A 24,871-nucleotide genomic window follows, 5' to 3' on the forward strand; every position below is an offset into this window, starting at 1 on the left:
AAGCGGCGGAACCCTTCGGCGGGGGCTGCGAGGCGCTCGCGGCTCGGCCTTGCCCTGCCCTGCCTTCCACGTAGGGCCTCGGGCCGCGCTGACCGGGCCGTTGTATTCCAGGACATCCGGGACTGCCTGGGGCCGCTCAGCGCCCTCACGGAGCTGAACGCTGCGGTGAAGGAGAAATTCCGGCACCTCCGCGGCCGCATCCAGGTGGGGTTGCGCTGCCTGCAGCAAAGCCGGGCTGCCCGCGGGGCCGCTGCCGCCTCGCGCCTTTTCCTTGGAGGTGGCGGCCGTCCGTCTGATTTCCCGTTATTGCTTTTTGTCCAAGGAGCTGGAACAGATGGCGAGGGAACAAGATAAAGAGTCAGAGAAACAGGCCTTGTTGCAGGAAGTGGAGAACCATAAAAAGCAAATGCTCAGGTAGGCCGCGCTGTTTACAGGTGCCCAGACCTCATTGCAGGTGCCCAGTCCTCAGGGCTACCTGCGTTCAGGGCAATCTTTCAGATCCTGTTTTGCAAACCCAGTCAGTGACATCGTGCTGCTTTTAATAAGGCCAAGAGCAAATCCTGGCACAGGTTGCCCAGAGATGGCGGTGCCCCATCCCTGCAGACACCCGAGGTCAGGCTGGAGGGGCTCTGAGCACTGATGGAGCTGTGGTGTCCGTGTTCATTGCAGGGAGTTGGACCAGATGGCCTTTAAATGGCCCCTTCCAACTCAGGCGATTTTATGATTCTGTGATCAGGGACAGAAAGAGAAGAGCTCCCATCTCCTTCCTGTCTCCTGGCTCTCTGAGCAGGTCTGTCCCCTTGAGTGACTAAGCCTGTAGTGATACACTTAGGAGAAGAAACAAAGTAACAATGTATTGTCACTGCCGTATAGTACAGAGAAAATTTATGTACATATGTGGATCTTAGTTATGGTGACTGCTTTGTGAAAGTGATTGCTGCTTACAGGGTGTTGCCGTCACACTACAACATTGTACTCTTGTGATTTCAGCAATCAGGCAGCTTGGAGAAAGGCAAATCTGGCTTGCAAAATTGCTATCGACAACTCTGAGAAAGATCAGCTGCTGCAAGGAAGAGACTCCTTAAGACAGAGGTATTAAAGTGTCCCCTTTGAATGATATGAGACTTAAACAATGTGTGCCATAGTCATTAGTACAAATGGGAATGATGTAATGTTCCTGAAATGATTGGATTGTACACAGAACATAGCTTTTATTTTAAAGGAGCGCTGTTGTCTATTGTGGAGGCTTAAACTGTGAAGAATTGTGATAATTCCAATTTTTTTTTAGTGTTGGCATGTCAAAGCAGAGATGAGGTTCATAATTTTTGTGATCGTCTTTTATATTAATTCCAGTCAGGGTCAAAAACAAGTATTGGATCACTGTGCAAGTTATTTTCCTTCGCAGAAGTGGATATAAGTTTTATAACTGCTGAATTGAGAAGTTGGCAAATTTGGTATTGTGGAGCAGCAGGGAGGATAGCTGAGATAACGAAGTGGTCGTTTATATCAGTGCCACCTCATGAAGTTGTGCCATCATGGCTGAATGACTGCCACAACGTGAGCTCTGTGAGACTCTGAGCTGCAGTTATTAAGGCTTATGACTTCAGTATTTTGTGATTTTTCTTTGGTAGTTCAGCAAAGACAATCTCCAGCTCTCATGCAGAAAAACCTGGTTGTATCTTTTGTACACAAAGTACAGCTGCATATTCCTGCTGTATCAAAGACACTGTTTTATCCCTTAGTGTTTTCTTCTGCTTTTTCAGAAAGACTACAAAGGAAAGTCTGGCAGAAAGTGCAAGTAACATCACGGAGAGCCTGATGAGCATCAGCAGGATGATGTCACAGCAAGTCCAGCAGAGCGAGGAGACTGTGCAGACTCTGGGTACAGATGTAGTTGGTGTTTGGGGTGTGGGTTGGGTGACTGAGGAACCTTTCAGCTGTTCTGTTAGGATGAAGAGAGCTAAACTGTTGTGATGTAGAACATAGTGGAAATACATATTGCTGTAGAACTTGCTATGATGGTAATTCAAGGAATGTCCAGCAGAACTCTTCTAACGTTTGAACAGAAATGGAAAATAATAACATACATTGCGTGAAGTTTTTTTGCTGGAGTTTTTGTGTAATGTTTGTGGATAACGTAGAGGGGGCACACTGAGGAACTCAGTTTTATATAAAAGTAATTTTAAAAGCAGTGGGAGTTCACACAATGTTAACAGTGTGTATGGTGTTACTCTGTGCTGCTGTCCTACATGCATTTTGCAACAGAGAAGAAAAGAGCACGGGTACAAGTTCATATGTAGAGGAAACAGCCTGGCTAGGAAGACTGTTTTCACCCCTTCTCCAGCTGGGATGACTAAGAGACGAGGCAGTTGAGTGACTTGAACCCAAGGTCTCTTGTTCTGTCCACAGTGCATCTTGAACTGTGAAACCAAGATTTTTCTCAGTTATTTGGCTTAGACTCCTAAGAAGATGAATCAAGTGACCTCTCAAAATCGGTGATTCATGAACCATTTGGTTCTCTGTTGCCTGGGCCTCTAACTAGCTGTGCTGTTGAGCAGAGGAGAGAGCAGTGTAAAGCCTGGGATAAATGCCACAGCTTTTGCCCTCCTCTGGGGGTTTTCTGACCCCAGCTGAGGATGGCAGCTGGGCACAGTTAGTGCGTACAAAAGCAGCGTGTTTCTTCTCTTGTTAAAAAGACAGTTTGGCAGACACTTTGTCATCCTGTTTCTAACTGAGCAGTGCTTGGAGTTTATCGATGGAAAGATCATTTACAAAACCCAGCTGCACATTCTGAATCAGCAGTAACCATTTCCTTTATTTCTGGACAAGTCCTATCCTATCCAGTGAATGCATGCTGCTGGGAGGCTTTGCTTTGTCATCAGCGATGGAAGCAGCAGGTTTTCTATTTTCACTTAGACAAAATGTCTCTTTAAGATGGGACATAATGGTTTGCAAAATGCTGCAGAAGTACTTCCACTATGTTTGTTTTGATGAACCAGGCAGCACAGGGGAAGTTTGAGCCTTCTTTATTCAATCAGTTCAGCATGGAATGATACACCAGCATTCGCTCTGTATGCAGTCTGTTATGGAAGAGAAAAGGAACTCCTGGACTTTTGCTTTCTGTCCGTCACCAATTTGAAAGGAAGGCTGCTGTGTCTCAGGGATTTGCTTGGTTAGTTGGCTGTTTTCTCAGGGAAAACAAAGCTGGAAAGGACCTATGTTCCATCTTGCTGTTTGGCATACTCTCATATTCAGTCTTTAATCAAGACTGATTAATATCCTTTTCTTCTGTAGTTGATTTTCTCCTTTGGAGACAAAAAACAAACAAATAAAAAGAACTGTTGTCAGAAAGGAAACCATAAAAAATGTTCAAAATTTTCAAACAGAATAACGAAGGAGCTCGTGCTGTTCCGTGCTGCTTTTTCACTCTCTTTAACCCCAGTTGATTCATGCTGGTTTACTGCTCTGGCTTGGGCAAAACATTTTGCTTGTCCATTGAGTGTGTTCACATACTGTCATCTGCTGTGCTAGAACTGATGCTGGCTGTGATGGCAATTCCTTTCTCTTTAAATCAATGGTTGTAGCACCATTCTTATTTCACTCTGCTTTCAGGGAGCTTTCAGGTAGCACTGTCTTTGTTCGTAAAACTAGATTTGATCTGTAAGCTAAAAATTAAAGATTGAATAGTGGGACCAGGGGCCATTAAGCTGTTCATTACTATTATTTTGCTTTACATCTTTCCCTATCAAATCAAGACTATTTGTGGATTTGTGGAAGCTTATGCAAGAGCACAGTGTGTGTTTGTCATAGCCATGAATTTGATCCAGAAGGATCTCATGGGCACTGTCCGTGTTGCCAAAAGCTGCATGCTTACATCCTGTGACAGGTACATTTGAAGTGTAACCAACTCAATCTTTTTCTTTTTTTTTTCTTTTCTTTTCTTTTCTTTTTTTTTGTTCAGCCAATTCTTCACGAACCATCCTGGAAGCAAATGAAGAATTTAAGTCCATGTCTGGGACGATTCAGCTGGGGCGAAAGCTGATAACGAAGTACAACCGCAGGGAGCTGACTGACAAGCTGCTCATCTTCCTCGCCCTTGCCTTATTTCTGGCCACTGTCCTTTATATTTTGAAAAAAAGACTCTTCCCATTCTTGTAAAATTCCGAAGTTAAACTGGACTGTTATGAAAGATCAGAAAGGGGTAGTGTAATACTGTTAGGCTTATTAGAAAAGGGATATTGCAATAGCTGACAGAGCATTAGAGCAGGTGTGACTTCACAGTGTCCTTATGGAGCTCACAACCTGCCAAAGAAGAGCTGAAATGATCACAGGTTGGGAAGAAGTGGTTAGATGGAGAAGAAGAAGCTCTGATCTGCCTGTGGGTTTGGGTGTCTGGACAGACACTGGAGGAACTGTGCCCTCAGAGGTGCTGCTCTTACCTCATCCTTTCTTCATTTTGCCATGAAATTTACTTTTGTCTTTGGCTGGAAGTGGAAGCTGCATTGATACCCAAGTGCAGGGTGCTGAAAACAAGTGAAAGGATGGAAGAGAGAAACACATACATTCCATGAATAAACTATTTATTGTATCCCTGTAAGCTGGGTTTTGTTTAAGAACAAGGTGTAATGGATTGAAAGAGCCAGAATAACTTCCATGGAGAAGTCATGCCTAATGCTTGCAGCAGTGGGTGCTTCTGGGATGGTTTTTCCAGGAGTGTAGCACACTTGCTTTGTTCTCTGGTGTCGGGAGGACTGACCAAAGCAAAAATGGAAGCCTCATTTGTTACTGTTAATTCATGCAGTGTTGGAGAATTACGTGGTTAAGCTATTGAAATCAAAAGCCTTTTTTGCTTTTCTTTATGATTCCATGAGATAGTTTTGATTTGCAAGACACAGACAAATTCTACATTTGAACATTTTTCTGAAAGTTGATATTTTTCTCAGTAAAATCTTCTACAGTGACTGCCTTTCCTATCTCTTATGCTCCCATACTGGGATTTGTTTGATGTAATAACATAAATACCAACACACCACCCTTGGCAGTACCAGAAGTGCACTGCAGCATTCTTAAAACCACTGTCACCTTCTTCTAATGAAATGGGTTCGTTGCTTTTTCAGGGCCGACCAGTGACATTGGTTTTCTCTTTTCAGAGTTGTCATGGAATGGTTAAATACTACTTTAATGTAGCTGCTAGAAGTAAACTTTTAAAAGGCAGTGCTATTAAGAAATACGGCAATAACCTCTCAATGGCACATTCAGAGAGAATAGGTGACTGCTGGGTTACCTTATCATTGTAGTGCTGGTTTTTCTAGGTCTTACAGTGGTGCAGTGGACCCTTTCACCAGCAGCTGCTTCAAGCTTACTTAAATAAGTGAGTAGTGGTAGATTGCAGTATTCTTTACCACTGTGCTGGGCAGTAGAATTGGTTGTGTTCATGGGCACGAACAGTGGAAGCTGGATTTTATTATCTAGGTCAAAATCAGGGCTTCTGCCTGTAGAGTTAGAATGTTTGAGCCTCTCTTCGTAATGTAGTGAAAGGGATTTGGAAACCTTTGCACTAGGCCTGGTACATCCCATAGAGGGCAGTGCTGCGTGTCTGCCGTCAGTGTTTTCTGGCCCTGGCAGTCCTGCGATAGCCGGGCTAGGCTCGGTGCTTGTGGCTCCTCATCGTTTACTCATCGTATTTCAGTGCGGCCTTCCTTCTAGCCTCTCCAGAGATGCAGAGATGCAAAGATTGAAATAAAGCGAAAATATCCGTGTTACAATTTGGGTAAGACAAATTACTCTGTTTAAAGAAAGATCTGTTACAAAAAGTCAGTAAGTGTGGGTATTTTGGTAACAATAAAAGCCTTGCTTTGTAACAAGTCTGACAAATAAACTGCTAACCAAGGAAAGCACTGTCATCCAAGGGTTGGGGCTGCAATGGAGCAGTTTCGTCCAGTGTTGCATTCATACATAGTGCCCCCAACATCAGGATGGAACCTTCTCACTCCTTTGTCCTTCTGTGCAGGTGTGCAAAAACCTCTTGTGTGCAGTATGGCCTTTGTCCTCCAGCCTTGGAAAGTCTTTAAATAATACTAAAACATAATTTAGAATATAAATACATCTCAAGTAATGATGAACAATGCAGTTTTTTGCAACTTCTTTCTACTATTTTCTACTTGCAGGCCAGCTGCAGCAGTGCTGTTCTATGTTTTCCAGCCCCATCTCTCAGAGATGCAGTACCTGCAGGCGGTCAGTCCCCAGCTGCCTCACTGCTTCCTCTCTGGTGTGGATGCAATACAAAAATAGGTCGTTGCTAATCTCTGAGATACTGGGACGCTAAGCAGATGCTAGAGCTGTGCTGTAAGCAGCAATGCAGTGTGACTGCCTGCAGGAAGTTTCACTTGGTTTATCTTGGCTACGTGCTCCCATCAGAATATAGATGGACTTTAGAAATAAAGAAGCAGCCTTCTTGTGGTGCTGAGTTTGAGTGCACTGTTTTAATGGGATGGTTGCTACCACCAGGCTTTGCAAAGGAGCAGTTTTGGGGAATTGAGTGTATTAGTGAACATCTTGTTCTTTTCTCTGTTTTTGCATTGCTGAAATTTTAGCTTTCAGACATGACTTGCTGGAACCCACTGAGAACAAAAAATAACTGCTAAGGACCTTCCCCTGACATTTATTTTCTGTCACATCCAGATTTCATTACAAAAACTCCAGTCCTTTTGTAAATGTAACTACCTTCCCTGCATAAACTGACTTTAAATTTACAGTCTATAGAGACAAGCAAAATAAGAGGGGGAAAAAGAAGCCAAAGGCAACAATTTTTGGGGGGAGAGGAGAAGAAGCTTCACTAAAGACCCTAGGGTGATTTGGCAGCACTTGGTACTTGACCTGTTCCTTCCATAGGGAGCCAGAGGCATCCAGCCTCCTGCTGGGGCACGGACCTGGCAACAAAGCGAGTGGAGGTAGTGAGTTAAAAGGTTTTTCTCCTCTGAAGGAAGATGGGTGTTTTGGGCAAACACCATCTGCAGCACATGGGATCAGTGGTGCCTCAATGTGCACCTGAGATTGGTACTGGAGCAGAGGTGGGCTGGTGCTGTAATTAATCCATATTGCCCACAGCTGGGGATGCTCTGACATCGTCCCTCCAGCCTGCAGCATGGTGTCCAGCTACAGACCTCTCTTCTGGCCTGAAGGTAGGTGTTTGTGCCTTGGTTTTACTGAGGAATGGAGTGGAAGTAGTGGAGGCTTTTGTTTTCTATTATTTGTTATGTTGGTTCAGTAATTGGGGAAAGTTAGCCTTGTGTGGCTCTCCTGTGTCTAAAGAAGGGTTCTGTTTGTACCTCCGGCCTTCTGGGCAGTGGATGATCTTGATGGTCACAGGATGATGTCTCAGGGCCTTGCTGCCTCTGGTTGTGTTGTGGAAAGTAAAAGCTGGCATTGCAGCAATTTATTTGTGAGGCACAGTGTTATCCAAGGCACTTGACCCTGCAAGCTTACTCTGCAAAGCATAGCAGAAGCTCTGGGGATGGTGAGGACAGCCTTCCTTCCCAAAGTGTGTCTGGGGAGCATGGGTTGGAGTGCTGCTGAAACTGGAGTGGGAGGGGAGGCGGAAGAACTCTGGAGTAAGAAAGGAAAAGGCTTCAGAGCTGTGGTTTCTTTGTATGATGCTGTGTGAGCATGGACACATCTCACCTTCAGTCCCATTTAAGAGGCATTAATTTTGGTGTCAGATGAGCTGGTGCTTGAGCACGCTGTTAATATGTGAAGGTACTGATGTGACAGCATTGCTGCCAGTGGTTCAACATAAGTGAACGCCACCAGGAGAGCTCCTGGTGCTCTCTGGACCATAGCTTTTCCCCAGGCAGTATGTGCCAGATGTGGTGGCTGCAAGCTCAATGGTAGATTTCATTGTCAAAACAGTTACAGCTAAACTTTCTTCTTCCAAGAGTAATACTTCTTTGAAACAAAGATCACGTAACTGCTATGAGTTTAAAAAGAGACTGAAATGTCCTTGCCCTGCAGTATGGGAGCTGAGGCTGGCAGCTGGCAGCAATCAGACAGCTGTGTTAATGAGCACCTCATCAGCTGAGCCTCATTAAAGGTGCAGCCTCCAGCCCAGCAGGGCAGGAGGGGTTGGAGTCATTTGGAGGATAATAGTGATTGGTTGTGCTGGAGCAATTGAGGATTGGACAGTTCTGATGGTTTGGCAGGTTCAGAAGTAACTTGTTTTAGAAGTTTGTGAGTTTAATTACAGAGTTAACCACGTGCATGGTGAAACAGTACTAATAAACGTGTTGCAAGCAGACAGTGGTAGTGGTTAAACGTGAACCTGAGGGAAATGAATGGAAATGGTTTTAACACACAGTGTAACTGTGCTGGGAGGACTTATTTAATTTGTAAGCCTTTGACATTTGTTATAGTGTCAGCAAATACAGGAATGTTGCAAGATAACTCTCTGTGCAAAGATGAATGGGGAACGTAATCTTTTTTCCCCTTTCTAAGAATTATGGTGAAGTGAAGCGTGTATTTGAACTTCCCCTTTCAAAATGCTTTCCACATAACTGGCTTTACCAAAATGGAAGGGTGAATTCATAGCTTGGAAGTTTCTAAAATTGTCTCTGCCAAATGCATGTGGCTGCTATCACATGCCAAGTGGTCCAGAGCGAGCCAGGCTGGAATCTCTGGGGGCTGAGAATATCTAGGGGGCATGTGCGTGCTTGTCTGCAAGTATGTTGGGCTCTTCTTTTGAAGAGGGGGGAAAATCAGCTAAAAGTATTTGTAATGGTGTGATCCCACCGGAAGGGAAATCTAAAGCAAATATTTTAATGAGATGTGGTGCCTTCATGATTCTGTGTTGCTGTAAGGTGGGCTGAGCTCCACACAGAACTGCTGCCTGAGTCTTGTTGTGCCTCTGTTCCTCAAAGGTGGGGAAAGAGCTCCCCAGGCAAGCAGCAGATGCTGTGCACAGAGGTGCTGTGCTCTGCTCTGCTGGCACACACTGACAGCTGCAGCATGGGCTGCTCCTCCTGCTCTGGGGGCAAGGGCTGGGTACCCGCAGTGATTTCTTCTGGGTGAAGATGGTTCAATGCAATTCTTTATTTGAGGACAGTCCTTGAGAAAAGGAGCTAATCTTCAAGAAGCACCTTTAATAGGGCTGGAAGGTTGCTGCTATTCAGATTCCCTGGTTGTCTGTGTTTCACGGTCTCAGAGTGGTGGAGGTTGGGGCCACCTCTGTAGGTTACAGGTCTAGCCCCTGTACCAGTAGGGCCACCTGGAGCCATGTCTGGCAGCTTCTAAAGGTCTCCAGGAAGGAGAATCTGTGAGTCCTCTGGGCAGCCTCTCAGTGCTCCATCACCTGCACAGTAAAGGAGTCCGTACTGATGTTCAGCGGAACCTCGTGTTCTCACTTACACTCATTGCTCTTGTCCTAGCACTGAGCACTACTGAGAAGAGCCTGGCTCTGTGCTTTCTGCACCTTCCTTTGGGTGTTCCTATGCATTGATGGGATCCCTCTGGCCCTTCTGTTCTCGAGGCTGAACAGTCTTATCTCTTTCCAACTGCATTCAGTCTTCGTTTGTACTACAGAGAATGGTATTTTTTGCAGCAACTGAAAAACAAGTTGAGCTTAAGAGGTGGAGAAAACCTGTGTTCATACTTTGTGTTGAAGTATAACTTTTCTAATGCAGCAACTCACAGTGTCATTCAATTTTTCTCATTTGTGTATGTTTTAAGGCATGCTTATTGAGCAGTAATGGGATCTGTGGGTGATAGTGTTATCTTTCTAAGACACGATTGCTACTCATTTATTGACTATAAGAAAATAAGAAAGATGATCAAACTTAAAATGTTCACCGGTGCTGAAGGCAGAGTTCCCATGTTTGTTTCTTATGTACTGTTTTTCTAGTTGCCCAGCACACTGAATATCCAGGCTTACATGATACATCCACTGAGGTGACAATTCCCAGCCTGCTGGGCAAGCAGCTATGTAGGGATTTGCAAAAAGTCTTTTTGCTTTATGCACTTTTTTTGCTGCTTTAATGAAGTTATTTACCTCTTTTTCTCGTAAGAGGTAACCTGCCCTCCAGTTCTTCCTCTTCTTCTTGTGAGTGACCTACTGAGTTCTTTAGAGGATGCATATTCCTGCATCTCAGTTGTAACTTCAGTGATGCTGCAGCTCTTGATAGGCTCCTTCCTTACCTGTTAGTTCTGGTACTGCCTATAAATGGGTTTCACCAGGGCCTTGTGCTGTGCAGCAGCAAAGCTCTGACAGAGAGCAAGTCATCATAGGAAAGATGCATATCCAAGTCCTTCTTTCACACTTCTGCAAAATAGCAGAGAAGGCAGCACCCACCTCCCAGGCCAGGATACTCCATGAGCTGGAGCTATTGGTCTCCCCAACATAAGCAGCATTAGGAGCAGCTCCCAGCTTCGGGCACTGTGCAGTCATTACAGAAAAAGCAAATTCTACAAAAGCATATGCATGGCCTTCACAGTTGCAAATGAAAGCATTACATGTTATCCCCATGGAATGTTTCGTAAAAAGCAGCTTTTACTTGCCTCTGGTTTGGGGTTTGCTCTGGATATCATAGTTTTAGTCCGACGATGTAAATGGTGAATGCCTAAATCATAACCTTGCAGCGTTTGGGATTGCTGACTGTTTTTGGCCTGGCTGCATCTTCAACCACTGACTGTTCCCATTGCTTCCACGTGACAAGAATTTTCTGACCCCTCTGTGTTTGGGTGGCACTGAGGAAAAGGGCACGCTTCCAGCGTGGTATCAGTGGCCAGAACGCGCGGTGCAACGATGCTGGGTGTGTGTCTATCATGAGCCTCCGATGCCAAAGTGAATCATGAGGTTTTTGCAGCTGTGTGAATCATGTTGTAGGGCTCGCTCAGACCTCGTCCATCTGCTAGGGCTCCTTTTTATTTTTAAGCTCCCTCAGTGAAACCGCTCAGATGTTATCGCTGCTGACCTCGGTGTGGTGCTGCGATGCTGGGGCTGAGCCGCACTCCTGCAACGCGCTCTGCCCTGTGCTGCTGTGGCTTTCTGCATGAAAGGAAAATGGCACTCGGCCGCTGTGAGCCTGGCCTGGAGATAGTGCTGCATGCGTCCCTGCGTGCCGTGATAAGCGCCCAAAGGGCAGGCAGGGAGAACGTCTGCTCGGGGATCAGCGCACACCCGGCCCTATAGATAGAACCACATATATATAGAACAACATGAAAGCTTTTTGCTTTCTTCTTTTCAACAGCGTGATGGCCGCGTGTCGCCAGCAGGGACGCTTTCGGACCTGACCCCTCCAGGGGTCTGGGCTCTGTGCACCCACGGTTCTTTGCTTGTGTTGTCCCAATGGGAACGGAGGTCTGAAACTGAAATCCAAGGCTGCTGCTGAGCGTGGTTGTGTCGTTCCTGATAAACACGCACGGAGCAGAGATCCGCATTGGTTTCCCTTTATCTTCAGAAAGGACAGCGGGGTAAAACGTTTCTGTTTGGGTTATTGGCTTTTTGTAGGTGTCACCCAGCTCCCAAGCAGTCATTGCTGCTGCTGATCTGAGATAACTCTGTCAGTGGCATCTAGGTGCTGACATTATTGCTAGCTAGTCTGAAATGGAGATAAGATTTTCTATATTGAGTAAGTCTATTGATCCAGTTGGCCTCCCATCCTGTTCCTGATAATAGCACATGCTTGATGCTTCCAGAAGAGCCTTCCTTTAGTCCCTGTCTGTACTCTGATACTGTGCTATATACTTGGGTTTAAACAAATGGAGAATTTCTGTCCGAGCCGTGTTCTTCAAAGCATTCTTCTTCTGCGTCTTTTCACTTGGATATAACATTGCAAATGCTGTTAAGATCATAATGTTAGTCAGGTTTGTTTAAATGTCAGAGATGATATTTGGAAATAGCTGAAGCAAAAGCGCAAGTAGCTTAATGCACAGAGCTAAGAGGCAACTTTGGCCATCACTTAGGGGCTGGTCTGTGCCAGTGGTCTGCCTGCTTATTCAAAACCAACCAAAAAAAAAAGAAAGAGGGCAGAGAGGGGGGAGGGAGAAGTTGTCTTTATCTGCCAGTTCATTTAAAATAGCTTTGTCTTTGTGCCAGTACCTTGGGCAATAGCAGACTTGGGCCCAGACTTAGCTCCTCATCTTCCACAATCCTAACTGTAAGCAGCTTTGTGTTGGCAATGAGATAATACAAGTGGGAATTTTCTTCCTCTGATTACTGTGAATTAATTAATTTCTATGAAGATATATGAATGTTCACATTTACGTATCTCAGTGAGAGTGTCTGGGTCTTAGCACCTTGTCAAATGTGCATTAAATGACGTCTGTTAGAGGAGTCCACAGATGATAGCAGGCTTTAAGAGACGTTGCCAGGAAAGCGAAATGACTGAAACAAGCAGTAAATATGGAGTGCTCCTTTCCAGGAAAGGAGAGGGGAAAAAAAGAACAAAAACAAAAAAACCCTTCTGTGTTAATTAAACTCTAATTAAAGACTTTGATTCTATCCCTGCAAGAGAACATAGCTATTTTTGTGGCTTGTAGCCAACGTTACAGTCCTTTCCACACTGACCTGTGATGACTAAGGCACTTCAGTTAATGGCAGCCTGGTAGAAACGTGACACTTATTGTCAATTAACAATCCCAATCTTGTAAACTGGGAGAAGTCCCCCAGGTGTGTGGACTCTCACAGGGCTCCTGCACCTTGAGCTGGCTGCAGTCTGCTCCAGAAACGTGCTCATCAGCCCCAGATGCTGCTGGTGACAAATAACATTACTTTGCACACTGGGGCATATGATGTGGTGTTTCAATTCAAGATCTATTATTTTTAACTGAAGAATGATAGCCGTGTGTCTAAATTATCTTGGGGCTTAATTTACATCAGTTAAACCTTTTCAAAGGCTTATTAAAATTCCTTAAGTGTGTCCAGCTTATCAGCAGTTGAGTGTCAATGGCATTATACAAATGTTGCAATTGGAAATAACTTAGGTTTTGTTTGACTGCATGAATCTCATATATATGTGTGTGTGTGTGTGTGTGTGTGTGTGTGTATATATATAGTGCCTGTATGTGTATATATATTTATAGTGCCTGTGGCTATTAATACTACTTAGTACTTACACGACTCCTTTCATTTGGCAATCAGAGGGCATTGCCCAGGGAAGCCAGCACTGTGATCCCCTTTCTAAATATGGCATTTTCTCACATAGGGATTTAACATTTCCCACCAGATCCTGTCAGACCCGGCTCCCATCTATTCTGATAGGTTTGAACAAAGCCTGGCCTGTTTGTACTGGTGTCACACTGAACACTGTGGTTCTGTGTGTGTGGACACAGGGCAATGGTGTGGTCTTAGAATCAAAGCATTGTTAAGGTTGAGAAGATCTCTGAGATCACCAACCACTGACCACGTCCCTCAGTGCCACATCTCCACAGTTCTTGAATGCCTCCAGGGATGGTGACTGCACCACCTCCTTGGGCAACTGTGCCAGTGCAGCACCATTCTTTCTGAGACAAAACACTTCCTAATATCCAACCTGAACCTCCACTGGTGCAACTTAAGACCATTTCCTCTCGTCCTACTGCTGTTACCTGGGAGCAGAGGCTGACCCCCACCTTGCCACCACCTCCTTTCAGGCAGCTGTAGGGAGCAGTGATGTCTCTCTTGAGCCTCCTCTTCTCCAGACTGAATAATCCCAGCTATCTCAGCTGCTCCCCATCAGGCTTGTGCTCCAGACCCTTTCCAGCTGCATTGCCCTTCTCTGGACACACTCCAGGGTCTCAGTGTCTTTCTTGTAGTGAGAGACTCCAAACTGAATACAGTACAGGAGGTGCAGCCTCACGGGTGCTAAGTATAGTGCCACGTCCTGTACCAAGGCACCTGCTGTCCAGAAAAAATGGATGCATCCAAATAGAAGGGAGAAACTGGTGCTGGGCTGTGCAAAAGGCAGTAGCAACAGTTGCTGGTCTGTTTTGGGGAGCAAGGGGGAGCTGGAGAGGTTCAGGTGGAGAGAAGGACCTGTGGTTACTTCCACAGTGTGACCTGTGCTGGGAGGAAATGTGGGGAAGCACCAAGATATGTCTGAAAGTCTCGTCAGAGCGTGGTGTTGGCATCTTGATACTGAGAGAGGAGGAAAAAGGGAGGGATGGGATCTGAAAGCTCAGTATTCCTATGCTGATCACCACTGATAGCAATGGAGGATGAACCCTCACTGTCGGTCTAAGGTGCTGCTGTCTGCATCTGGTGCAGCTGCTGGAGTTTATGTTGCTGCTGTGCATGTGGGTATAAACGTCCTGTCAGAAGAGCTTGGGTTCATGATGCGTTTTTTCCTTCTCTCTCCATTCTCCTCTCTCCCCTGCAGTGTCAGTACCCCGTTCCTGCTCCTCTTGGGCAGTTGTGGGGATTTGGATTTGCACTGTAAATCTGTATTTGCTTCATATGGAGCTTCTGTACCAGGTCAGGCTTTGACCAAGCGATCATTAATTGCAGAAACCACTAGGTAGCACTGTGAAATAACGTTCTGCCCAGCCCTGCACTGCTCCAGCACTCACCTACCCAGCTCTGCCTCAACTGAGCAAAGAGAGCCCAAATCCTATGAGGTTTGAGTTAAATGCAACAGTGTTAAGGGCTGTTTAAAATCATTCTCATATTGGGTTGGCAATCACATCTGGGAGAAAGCAGCCATGGTACACATTGCTGTGTTTGCCCTGGGATGTTTGGGACACTGTGCAGCAATCACTCCAGCATGCATCTGTGGGTGAAGGAGAGCTGAGGTTCACTCCCATGCAAGCTCCAGCAATACATTGCCCTTTATTGTGCTTCTAAGTGACTGCTGGCACTGAAAAGCTGCAACACAGGTGCTGCAAATACTTCCAAAATGATTAATCCTTGTGCTGTGGCAGGGACAGCTGCATATTTTAACTGAGATGTACTACACTCAGATTTATGGCACGTTACTCTCATAATAATCATTTCTGCTCTCATCAAATGTCTTTTGGAATATAATTTTCTAATTATGTATAACTTATGAAAAAAAGCCTAATGTGATTTGCTGCTGGATGCTAAAAGTCATTTTTAAGTTAAACTGAGTTTCTTCAATCCTGGAGAGATTTATTAATTCCTAAAGATTTCCAATGTCCTTTGGAATATACCACAATGGAGAATGTATCACCTTGATCTTAATAATTAAGTGGTATTCTCCAAAAGTAAGAGGTGGATGAAAGTTGTTGGGTTTTTTATTATGACTTGTTTTTATTAGGATTAATTTAGTTAATCCAATGTATTTCTCTGATATATTAACCCCCAAATTATTCTTAATTAGCAAAAATGTTTGAGGTTCATCACGTTAGCAAGTTAATCTGTACTTTTTTCAACACAACATTATCATAGCTTCACTGTATAATGGCTTATGTACCCTTCCTATATTGACATACCCAGCAGCTAACTGTAACGTGTGACTGCATCAGAACCATAGTGCTGCTTTTTACAGTCAGAACTCACTCTGACAGCTCTGGGGAGAGGAGTCGAGCACTTGGCACGCACAGCAGAACCACCAGCACTGCTCCTGTTTTGGGGGCTGGGGGATCACACCTGGGTTGTGGTCAGACACCGGAAAGCTTGAGCATGGGCATTAGCTGAGGAGTGGAAACAAGGGCTGGGAAATTCCTTTCCCTGTATCTGCTCTGGCGGTGGAGCAATTTTTCCATCTGCAGAATAACTGCATTTGCAAAAGTAGTTTTGGAGCCAGGCACAACCTGGGGCTGTCAGGGAAATAATGCACCGACCAAAAAGGACAAAGTGTTCCTACCAGACGCTTCCACTTCGTGTGAGCCAAAGGCACCCCGGTGCAAGCTGAAACAAATATCCTTCCTCTGCCCTGACCAGGACCTTGGTAGGTCCATCTATCGCCTTCTTATACATTTGCCCACCCTGGTGCACAGAAACCATCACTACAGCATTACCAGGGTTCCAACTGCACCTGCTGGGGGTTGCTCTGCCTTATCTGGTTACATCTGTAACATCTGCAAGTAAGTGATGTGGTTATTGTCATCCCCCTGAGGATTTATGGTGACCTGCTGTGGACCTCAATCACTGGATCAATACACTTCTGACACCTGTAGATCAACATAAACTTGACCCTTGGTCTTGACGAATCTATCACCACGATGCCCTTTATTTAAAGCATCCCCGTGGCTGTGAGCAGAGGGGCCGGAGCTGAGCGGAAGCGCTGGTGGTGGCCGGGCAGCCCTGCACCCAACCCAAGGTCAGGAGTGAAAGCAATACAGGGTGTGAGACGTAGTGTTTGGAGGAGGGCTGCTGTGGGGTGCAGTCAGCTCTCCAGTGAGGTTCCCCACAGGCATCCCGTAGCCTGACTGTAAAGCACCATGTTGGGTGAAAGCTTTGCTCCCCTTCCAGGGGGCTCGCTGATAAGATGAGTTGTGCTACTTTAAAAAGCTGCTCATGGCGCTCATCCTATCTTTAGCTCAGTTCAACTAGAAAGTGTTTTCTCCTTTGAGAAGTCTGTTCCTCTTCCCTGCTCTCACCCCATCCCATCTATTTTTCCATCCATTTAGCATGCAAGCTAATCCCTGCTCCATGGGCTTCTGCCTGTGTCCTTGCAGCCTGACCACACTCAGAGGGCTTAGGAGGGCCTTGTTCCCACCTGAACCTTCTGCCACTGCTTGCAGTGCCACACGTGAACTCTCCCAACCACCTCAAGGCTCTGCATCAAGTGGGTGTCAGGGCTGGAATTAAAATAGGGCCTTCCCATATTCAAGATCTCACCAACTCTGAGCTTAATGAAAAATGCAAAACCGTAAGAAGTGCATACTGCAACATAGCATAAATGAGGAGCTTCCTGCTATCACAGTTGTTCTGAGAATATAAAATTAATTCCTGTAGCCCATGCTGTTTTTCTCAACTAATTTTGAAGGTGGATGACCTGCTGATGCCCTACTTGGGACAATGGGAATGCTCGTGAGACATCTGAAGAGAGTGATGTTCTTCAACTGACACACAAAAATCTGCAAAATCTGTTATTTCATCTAAATTTTATGTTGCTTTTTGTTTTGTTTTTAAGCTGAAGTAACAAGATGGTGTAAGTGGGAACTAATTGCTTGAATGGCCTCTCCAGTGCCAGACACCTGTACCTCGGTCTGAACTTGACTCCTGTCATTTATGCTCTCTAAGTGTGTCCCATTGACTTCTGGATGAAAGGGCTGAGTAGAGCTAATGAGTGCCAATGGTTTGATTTTGGCTGCAGTTGGGAACAGCTGCACACAGGGAAGGAACCTGCCCAGAAAATGAAAGGAATGGCCATCTGGGAGGTAGGGGGAGGAGGAGATAGGAGGCATTTCCTTCTGCCCGGCAGTTAATGAGGCTCTCTGCCTTTTGAGACAAATCTTGGAGGGCCAGCTTGGCTTTTCTGGAAAAGAATCTTCTCATCTATTATTTTTGCTTTTGTCCGGTAAATAAGTGCCTGACTTTAGCAAAATAACCTCTCTTCTATTTTAGTCTTACACTGAGATTTGAATGGATCTACCCCTCATTTTCAGTGTGAGACAAGTTGAGCATAATGGTTCTGATCCTCACCACAGGGATTGTGCATCTCTGAACTGTGAAGCTGGAATAGGGTCCCAAACTTAGGCTTGGATCCGAATTACATGACATTTAGAAGCATGTTTTATGCAGCCTATGCTTGGTAGCTTATGTACTCTTTGAATTTAAGGCCAAAACTATGATGGTTTAGACTGGTATTTTCCTCCTTATGATTTCTTATCCTTTCCCTGTTTAAGTAAATAAAATGATATGGCACCTACTATCCAGTACAGCTGTTCTTGCATCAAACCCCGCCTAACTCCTGCCATGACAAAGAGGTCACTAAGTCTAATGACTCGGAGGAGAAATATTCTGGATCATGAAGTGTAAATAGAGCCAGAGGAAAATGGAAATTCCTGTACAACAGGGTTTCAAACAATGAGGGGAACTCAAGGTGTGTAAAAAAAAACAAACAAACAAAATAAAAACTACTTCTACTTTCCCAGCTGTCCTTGTGGAATGTAGAATGAGGTGAGCATCTGAAGTGGGTTCTCTTCGTTCAGAAATGTTCACTCAGCTGCTAGTTCAGGATTGGGGTGTGAAAATTTGGGATTTTTTGTCCATAATTTGAGTCAAATTCCTCTGTGTGGATCGTTTCAGCAGTGTGTGAAATGGAGGTCTCAGTTTGTGTGGAGGGTGATGCTCAGATGAGTAACACTGGAGTTTGTGCTCATTTAAAATGCTAAGTTAAAAGAACTGAAGAGGTATTGATGTTTATTTTCTAATGGGTTCTGAAATAAGTGCTTACAGGCTGGAACTTCCCAGTTCTGTGGGTGCCCCTGTGCACAACAGGTGGCTGCTGCTGCACAGGTTGATTTCAACACGCGTGATCTGGCTGTGCATGGCCAACAGCCAACATCTGTCATCTCCTGTGGTGACCTTGTACCACCTGTCCATCCCATGCAAGGCCAGCAATTAAAATGTAAGGTAACGAAGACAGCGAGACATGAAAGGACTTTTCACGGGTTGATCAAAGGGACGGAGCGTGGTGTTTTCACAACTGGAATATTGAGACTAATAGGATGAGAAATGTGGTTGAGAAAGAAAGAAAAGCAAGCCAGGTGTTTGGAAATGAACCTACAGCTATCCCTGTTTCTGCTGGGTATATCTCCTGTGCTACCATTTCATTTTGTGAGAAAAACATCAGTTGCTCGTTTCCATCTTACCTGGGGAATAGCTTCTGTGTGTGCAAAAATGAATAGTGGCCATGTTGGTGCCAAGGGCTCAATGGGGAAATTTGGTTTCCAGTTCCGATGCCTCATTATATAAAAAGTTATTTAGATGTAAGTTCTCAAGGAGAAATACCAATGGGCTCTGGGTTGGGGTCCTGGTGCTCTTGCGAGTTGTTTGTGCATCATCTCAAAGGAGGAATTAGCTCCAGACAGGCGTGTGAGCAGTGGCTGAGAGATACTGCAGAGCATCTCTTTTAATAGCAGCAATTCCGCTTTGGTGCTTTAAGAACTACGGTTGAGTAACGTGGATTTTTGGCATTGCTTTAAAAGGGCTGTCTGTAAAGATGTCAGTGGAGAACCCGAGCTCTTTGTGTCTGTGGTGGTGATAGCATGGGGCTCTCACAGTGTCTGCTGGAGTGCAGGGTATGGATTGCTCTCTGGGCACGTAATTGGAAAGAGAAACTCAGATATACGCCATACCCCAAAGCAAGTATAACCCCTCTGAGCCTCACAACTAGAAATAAATAGCAGGATACAAGGGCCTTAGCATGGGAGAGTGCCAGCAGTGCTGCTGGGTGTCAGTGTGTCTGTCTGCTCCTCCTGTGAGCCCTCGCGCTGTCCACACCAGTATGGGAACCTTCAGCAGGATTAGCCATGGCCGTAAAGTGAAGTGTGTGTAATTGTGGGCTGGGTCTGGACGCGTCTCTGTGGGTATGCAGCGGGGAGGAAGCAGCAGCTGACACTGCACAATGCAGAAAGCTGTACGTGAAACCTCAAGTCAACCGAGATTTATATTTTCCTTCCCAGAAATAGCATAAATCATCCCACTGATATCATTAGAACTGACTTGCTAAAGCCAGGCGGTACAAATTTGCTCTGATTTTTTGGTTCTTAAAAGTAAGAAAAACTTGATTATTTGACTGCAAGTCCTTTTTTATTTCCTTTTTTTTTTTTCCCTCCCCTTTTGGTGGCCTGCTTTTTAGTGGCTCCTCTCGATAACAGCCAGCCAGCACTGCGCACGTTTGTGTGCTGCACCTCAACTGCTGCAGGGGCTGCTCTGAAAGCAGCTTTTATTCCTTTTGTCAAGAGGACAGCAGTCCTGGCCAGGAAGATGGGATTTGGGGGCAGTTTCTGGGATCCAGCACTGCAACTTCCTCAAAGCTTATGCTGGAGGATAATGCAATCTATTTAGGAAACATCTGCCATGCTAAAACAAATGGTGGTATATTCCTGCAGCAACAAAGTGTGCTGAATCTTATTCCCAATCTGCAGAACACAGAAAATATTTCTGAGATGAGACTTATCAACTGTGAAACAACCAGATATGTTGGTTCTAGGAACAGAGCTCTAAAATACCCGTTTAAAACTGTTTCTTTCTTAAGAAACAACAGAGTGGTTCATGGAATATGAAATGCTTGACAAACTTGCTTTTCTTTGCCTGCTTGCGTTTGCTTACTCCTAACCTTACCCACTCTACAGTAGCATCATTCATGTTTGTTTCTCCTGCTGCCTTGCCATCTCCACAAATAGCAGTTCAGCTCCAGAATGTCTCCCCAAGACCAATAAATGCAATCCAAACCCAAACTTTGGCCACTATAAGCTTCTGCCCCTCCACAAGTTTGGACAAAAACTTTTTGCAGCACATCAAACCATGCAAGCATTGAACAACCTCTGCAGATCCCATGAGTGGATGCCATGTTTGTGCAGCCCCTGCTCATATCTGTGTAGGTGCAGGGTCTGCACTGACCCACTGTGAATGCAATGCTCCCCTCCGTAACAGAGCTGGGAAAGCTGTGCTCATCTGCTGCCTTGCAGAGCCGTGTTTTAGCCATTAGCCCCTGCTGCCTGTTTGACACCAAGCAAATGTTATTTTAAGCTGAGGTGACTTAACAAATTTTATAGGCTTGGTGGAGTCGGCGCATCAGTTGCTGAGTGCACAGAGCTGCATTAAGAATGTCCTGCTTTGCTCTTCTGAATTCTCAGCTCTCTTCCTGGGCTTCTGTCATCTTTTCCTCTTGCTCGTATTCAAGAAACAGTTTATTTTTTGTCTCATTTTGCTTCTTAGTGCATTCATCCAGACACCATTTACACAGCTTGTATGTGATCTGCAGTTCCAGCAAATCCTTTACACAAAGACCAAGAAACTCATCCATTTTCTACTGGTTTCAGCCATCCCATGGGTGCTGGTCTGCATTTCAGGCTATAGTCTGAGCTGAGCACATGCAGCAGTGTGAGACGCTTCAGAGCTGGCTGATTAGCTGCTCTGAGCACAGCACTTTCTGAAGATGAGCAGCAGTGTGAGAGAAGAAAGGAGGCTGGGAACCTTAAGAGTCTGTGCTGGTACCAGAAAGAAAAGATCAGTGTGGGTCAGTGCATGACATGGAAGGAGCAGTAATGGTGAGATCTCTATGTAGGCTGGGGTAAAGGTTGCATTGAAATAATAAGTCAGGGTGTTCAGAGAGAGGGGAAAAAACGCTGACGTTCCCTTTAGTGTGGGAGCAGGAAGAGGTTAGAAGCTGATGGCCTGCTCTGGGAAGACCTGGTCTCTAAATGGAGCTTTCTGCCCAGCGATGCTCTGGAGGAGGCAGGCAGAGATTTGCACCCAACCCGTTCCGCACCACTTTGCTAAGCCTTGGCTGATTGACTTCCACACGCGTACTGCCTCTGCTCGTCCTTTTGTTAGGAGAAATCTCCAATTCCTTCTCTCTCCGCTGCAAAAGGCAGCATGCAGCCCGCACCGCACTAAGTAACCCCCGGCCAGGAGGCAGAACCAGACTGAGCTCCACCTCTCTTCTGGTCACAACGAGGAATCACATCTTAAAGGTGTTGATTCTTCTTAATAATCCCCGTTAACGAGAAATCACTTACTGCTGATACTGATCTAAACTGTTGTCAGTGAGATGAATTAGGAGCGGGGCGGGGGTTGTTTTTCTGTTGTTTTCCTGCCGAGCTTTTCCAGAACACTTGGGCTGATCCCTGCCTGGACCAAACCTTGTTTTCCAGCTCCACAAAGCATGCAATGCAAAAATTCCCCGAATTTAAGCAATAAAGTTCTGGCCACAGCTGTGCTCTAGGAACTATGTGGACGTTATTTAGCAATTACCTCCATTTCCACAAAATTGCTGAAGAGCAGGGATTTGCTATCAGTCCCTTACGGCTGGCACCTTTATTCTTTATTTACCTTGTTCCCTTACCAATGGTGTGAGTTTGTATAAACCCACCATGCACCGTTTGTCTGGAAATGAAGTGGCGCAGCGCTGTGCTTGCTGCCATTACCTTCAGGTGGAGTGGGGGCACTGAATTCTTCCAAATGAAGCTGGTGTTGGGGGGAGGGAGATGCTGGTGCCTGACTGTGCCATCCGAAAAAGCCGGGGAAAGGCCACTGAGATCAGATCCAAGTGCAAACCTTATTAAAACCTCTTTCCTTCTCCCCTAAGCTTGCTCCCAGACACTGAGAGGATCTCCAATTTCAGGCTCCCTGGGGAGGAACTGCTACTTGTGCTTTCCCCCCGAATGATGCTTTCTAAGCACAGTCTTTTCCATATTTCATTATAGACCTGAAGCCCTTGGGGCTCGCAGTCCCGTGTCAGGTTGGATGCATTCAGTTTTTCTGTGCATCAGAGCTGGACTCAGGAGAGCATGTCATGGTGTGTGTGTGTATGTGTTTGTGTGGCAGCCTCAGTGCCACCAGAGTCCTGGGGAAACCTCTCACATCCCAACCCCACTGGCTCTGGGGCTGCTGGGCTGAGGCAGAGCCAGTAGCAGCATGTGAGGCCAGCTAGCCCCCATGTCCTGTGCATTCATTCCTAATAGATGTTAATTTGATCGTGCTTCTCCCAAGCCCAGCTAATGGAAGGTCTCCCTATCCATGCTTCATGCTGTGGCTGTTGGAGCAGGGCTGAGCGCTGCTCTTGGCTTCAGCCAGCTGTGCCTGTGTCCTCTGTCTGAATCGCAGCCTCCAGCTCTTTGGCTGCTGCTCCAAGCCCTGGCTTTGCCCCGCCATGCATCTGCTCATGATGCAGTCCCTGCATGGATGGGGAAGCATGAGGAGGAGGGGAGCATGTGAGCAGCCCAGGGCTGAGGTTATGTCCATCCCACTTAGGAATGAGCGTAGCGCAGTTCTGGCAATTGGACCCAAAGTCTATGCCCAGAACACAGAACATCAGGCCCTGCTCCACTGACAGCTGGAGTCCCTGATAGCTGGAGCTCTGAGATATTCCCGGAGGAAATAAATGTGTAGAAATGAACATGTGAGGAAGGATGTTTGGAGTATGTGGAAGTGAGATGGATGCTGTGTTGATGTGTAGAGTTACTTTCGTTCTGGATTCTTGCTGCAGTCCATCCTGGTAGATCCCTTAATAAAGGTCTAGGGCCATGCTCTGAAAGCAACAATCCATATTTTAGACTATTTTAATGTTTTCCTTCATGTTAATTCAGGACTTGTCCTCATCTCCTGGGGTCTTGCTGTCAGCTCTGTTCCTGGCCAAGCTCAGTAGCAGCAACATGGTCTGACTGTGAATGGTGCCAGCAGGGCAATAGCACTGTGCACCCTTTGCAGATAAGGCAAACTGAGGCACAGAATTGGCACCTGGCAGTGGCAAAGCTCAGACCCTGCTTTTTCCCAGGGGCTCTCAGGAAGATAGGCACCCTCTGCTCAAATAGAGCAGAAAGTTTCCTGTCTAACCTGCTCTCTCTCTACCACCTGCTGAGTTCTGCCAGTCTTTCTACCACAAAGTGTGTATGAGGAAGGCAGAAGTTAGCATACAGCCAGTAGTCCTGGGGCAGGAGAGGTTTCATGTAGAAGCAGCCTTTGCTGCCTCCACACTTAGAGGTGAGCAGCCGTGAGTCCATTCTCCTTTCTGGCGTCACAAACCTGGCATCCTCTGCCAGGTGAGTGCCCAGAGGCAGATCGCTGCGAGGTGACCGATGCCCCCCCCAGCACAGTCCCCAGCCATCAGCGTCTGCGCTCCATGCAGCGTTAGGGGCTCTGGGAGCAACACCCAGGTCTCTCCTTCCATTAAGAGAGATAGAAAAGAGATGGGAGCCCCTTATCTGCGCGATCCTATCCGGGCGTGTGTGCGGTCGGTCCCTTCGGGAAGGAGGGGCAGGGGCTGCAGAAGGCTCCGTTCACCCGCAGCCTCTCATCCCTGTCCCAGGGCCACAGCCACCCTGTCTCCATCCCTGTTTACTGATGGGACCGATACGGCCAAGACAGGAGAGGTTGCAGGTTCCCCTAATCGCCTTATCGCCGGGCCGGACAATCTCAGACACTCAGAGGATGTTTTGACTGCGCTGAATTACAATGTTTGTTGTTTCTCACTCCCAATAATTGACATTTAATAGCGACTACTGTAAAAGCGGACGAAGGGCCGGGCTGAGCCAGAAGAGAGGTGGGAGCCGGGAGGGGGGAGCACCATTCACTGCCCCCGAGCACTTCGGGGCCGGGGGTGTTCTGTCCCTTGTTCCTATGGGAATGCAACGCAGTGGGAGAGCGGGCAGGACCCGATGGTTTATGGCTCGGAGCTTTGCTGCCCTCGTATTGCCTTTCCGTGTCAGGAAGAAATCCGCCCCTTCACCCCCGACCCCAAAGTGTCCAAGAGCAGCGAGTGGGGCTCTCCACCTCCCAGAGCCCCCCAACAACTCTCCCGGCCCTTCCCGCGATGGAACTGGAGAGGACGAGGCACGGCTGTCCTGCCTGGGCTGGGGGGGAAGAGGGGGGTTGAGAGCAGCTTTTAAATCGCTTTTGAAAATGCATTAACGCACGCACCAAAACTGGAATCGCCGCAATTACCGAAGGGATACAGAAACGGAGAGGAGGGGGAAAGTAATATAAAAAGGTGATCGGGGACGGCAATGGGAGCCCCGGGGGCCCTCGGCTGCCCAATGAAGGCCAGGGACGCTCAAGGTGAAGCCACACTCTTTAATGACAACTCGCTGATCTCCGTCAGCTCGTACAGCAAAGGGAAACACGTCCGAACGGGCGGCGGGGCGAGGAGCGGGCAGTGCATCTGAATCCTAACTCACGTTTTAGTGCATAACCCTACGGGGAGCGGACGGGGCGGGTCGGAGCGCCCGGAGCTCGGCGGGGCCGTCCCCGTCCTGCGCTGGGACAGCGACC

The 24,871-nt window shown here is 46.5% G+C and overlaps 1 protein-coding gene across 1 annotated transcript in view; it reads left to right on the forward strand.

Moving 5' to 3' along the window:
* The window catches only part of BNIP1 (BCL2 interacting protein 1), a 6,495-nt gene extending 373 nt beyond the window's left edge, over positions 1-6,122 (forward strand). Inside the window, exons 2-6 of the mRNA XM_010719051.2 lie at positions 4-204; positions 323-414; positions 991-1,092; positions 1,764-1,882; positions 3,962-6,122. Of these exons, the coding sequence (XP_010717353.1) occupies positions 4-204; positions 323-414; positions 991-1,092; positions 1,764-1,882; positions 3,962-4,158 (711 nt within the window). The 3' untranslated portion in view covers positions 4,159-6,122. The remainder of the gene's footprint in view (positions 1-3; positions 205-322; positions 415-990; positions 1,093-1,763; positions 1,883-3,961) is intronic.
* The last annotated feature ends 18,749 nt before the right edge of the window (positions 6,123-24,871 follow it).

This window comes from Meleagris gallopavo, chromosome 15 (assembly GCF_000146605.3).
Source record: "Meleagris gallopavo isolate NT-WF06-2002-E0010 breed Aviagen turkey brand Nicholas breeding stock chromosome 15, Turkey_5.1, whole genome shotgun sequence".
Classification (NCBI taxonomy): domain Eukaryota; kingdom Metazoa; phylum Chordata; class Aves; order Galliformes; family Phasianidae; genus Meleagris; species Meleagris gallopavo.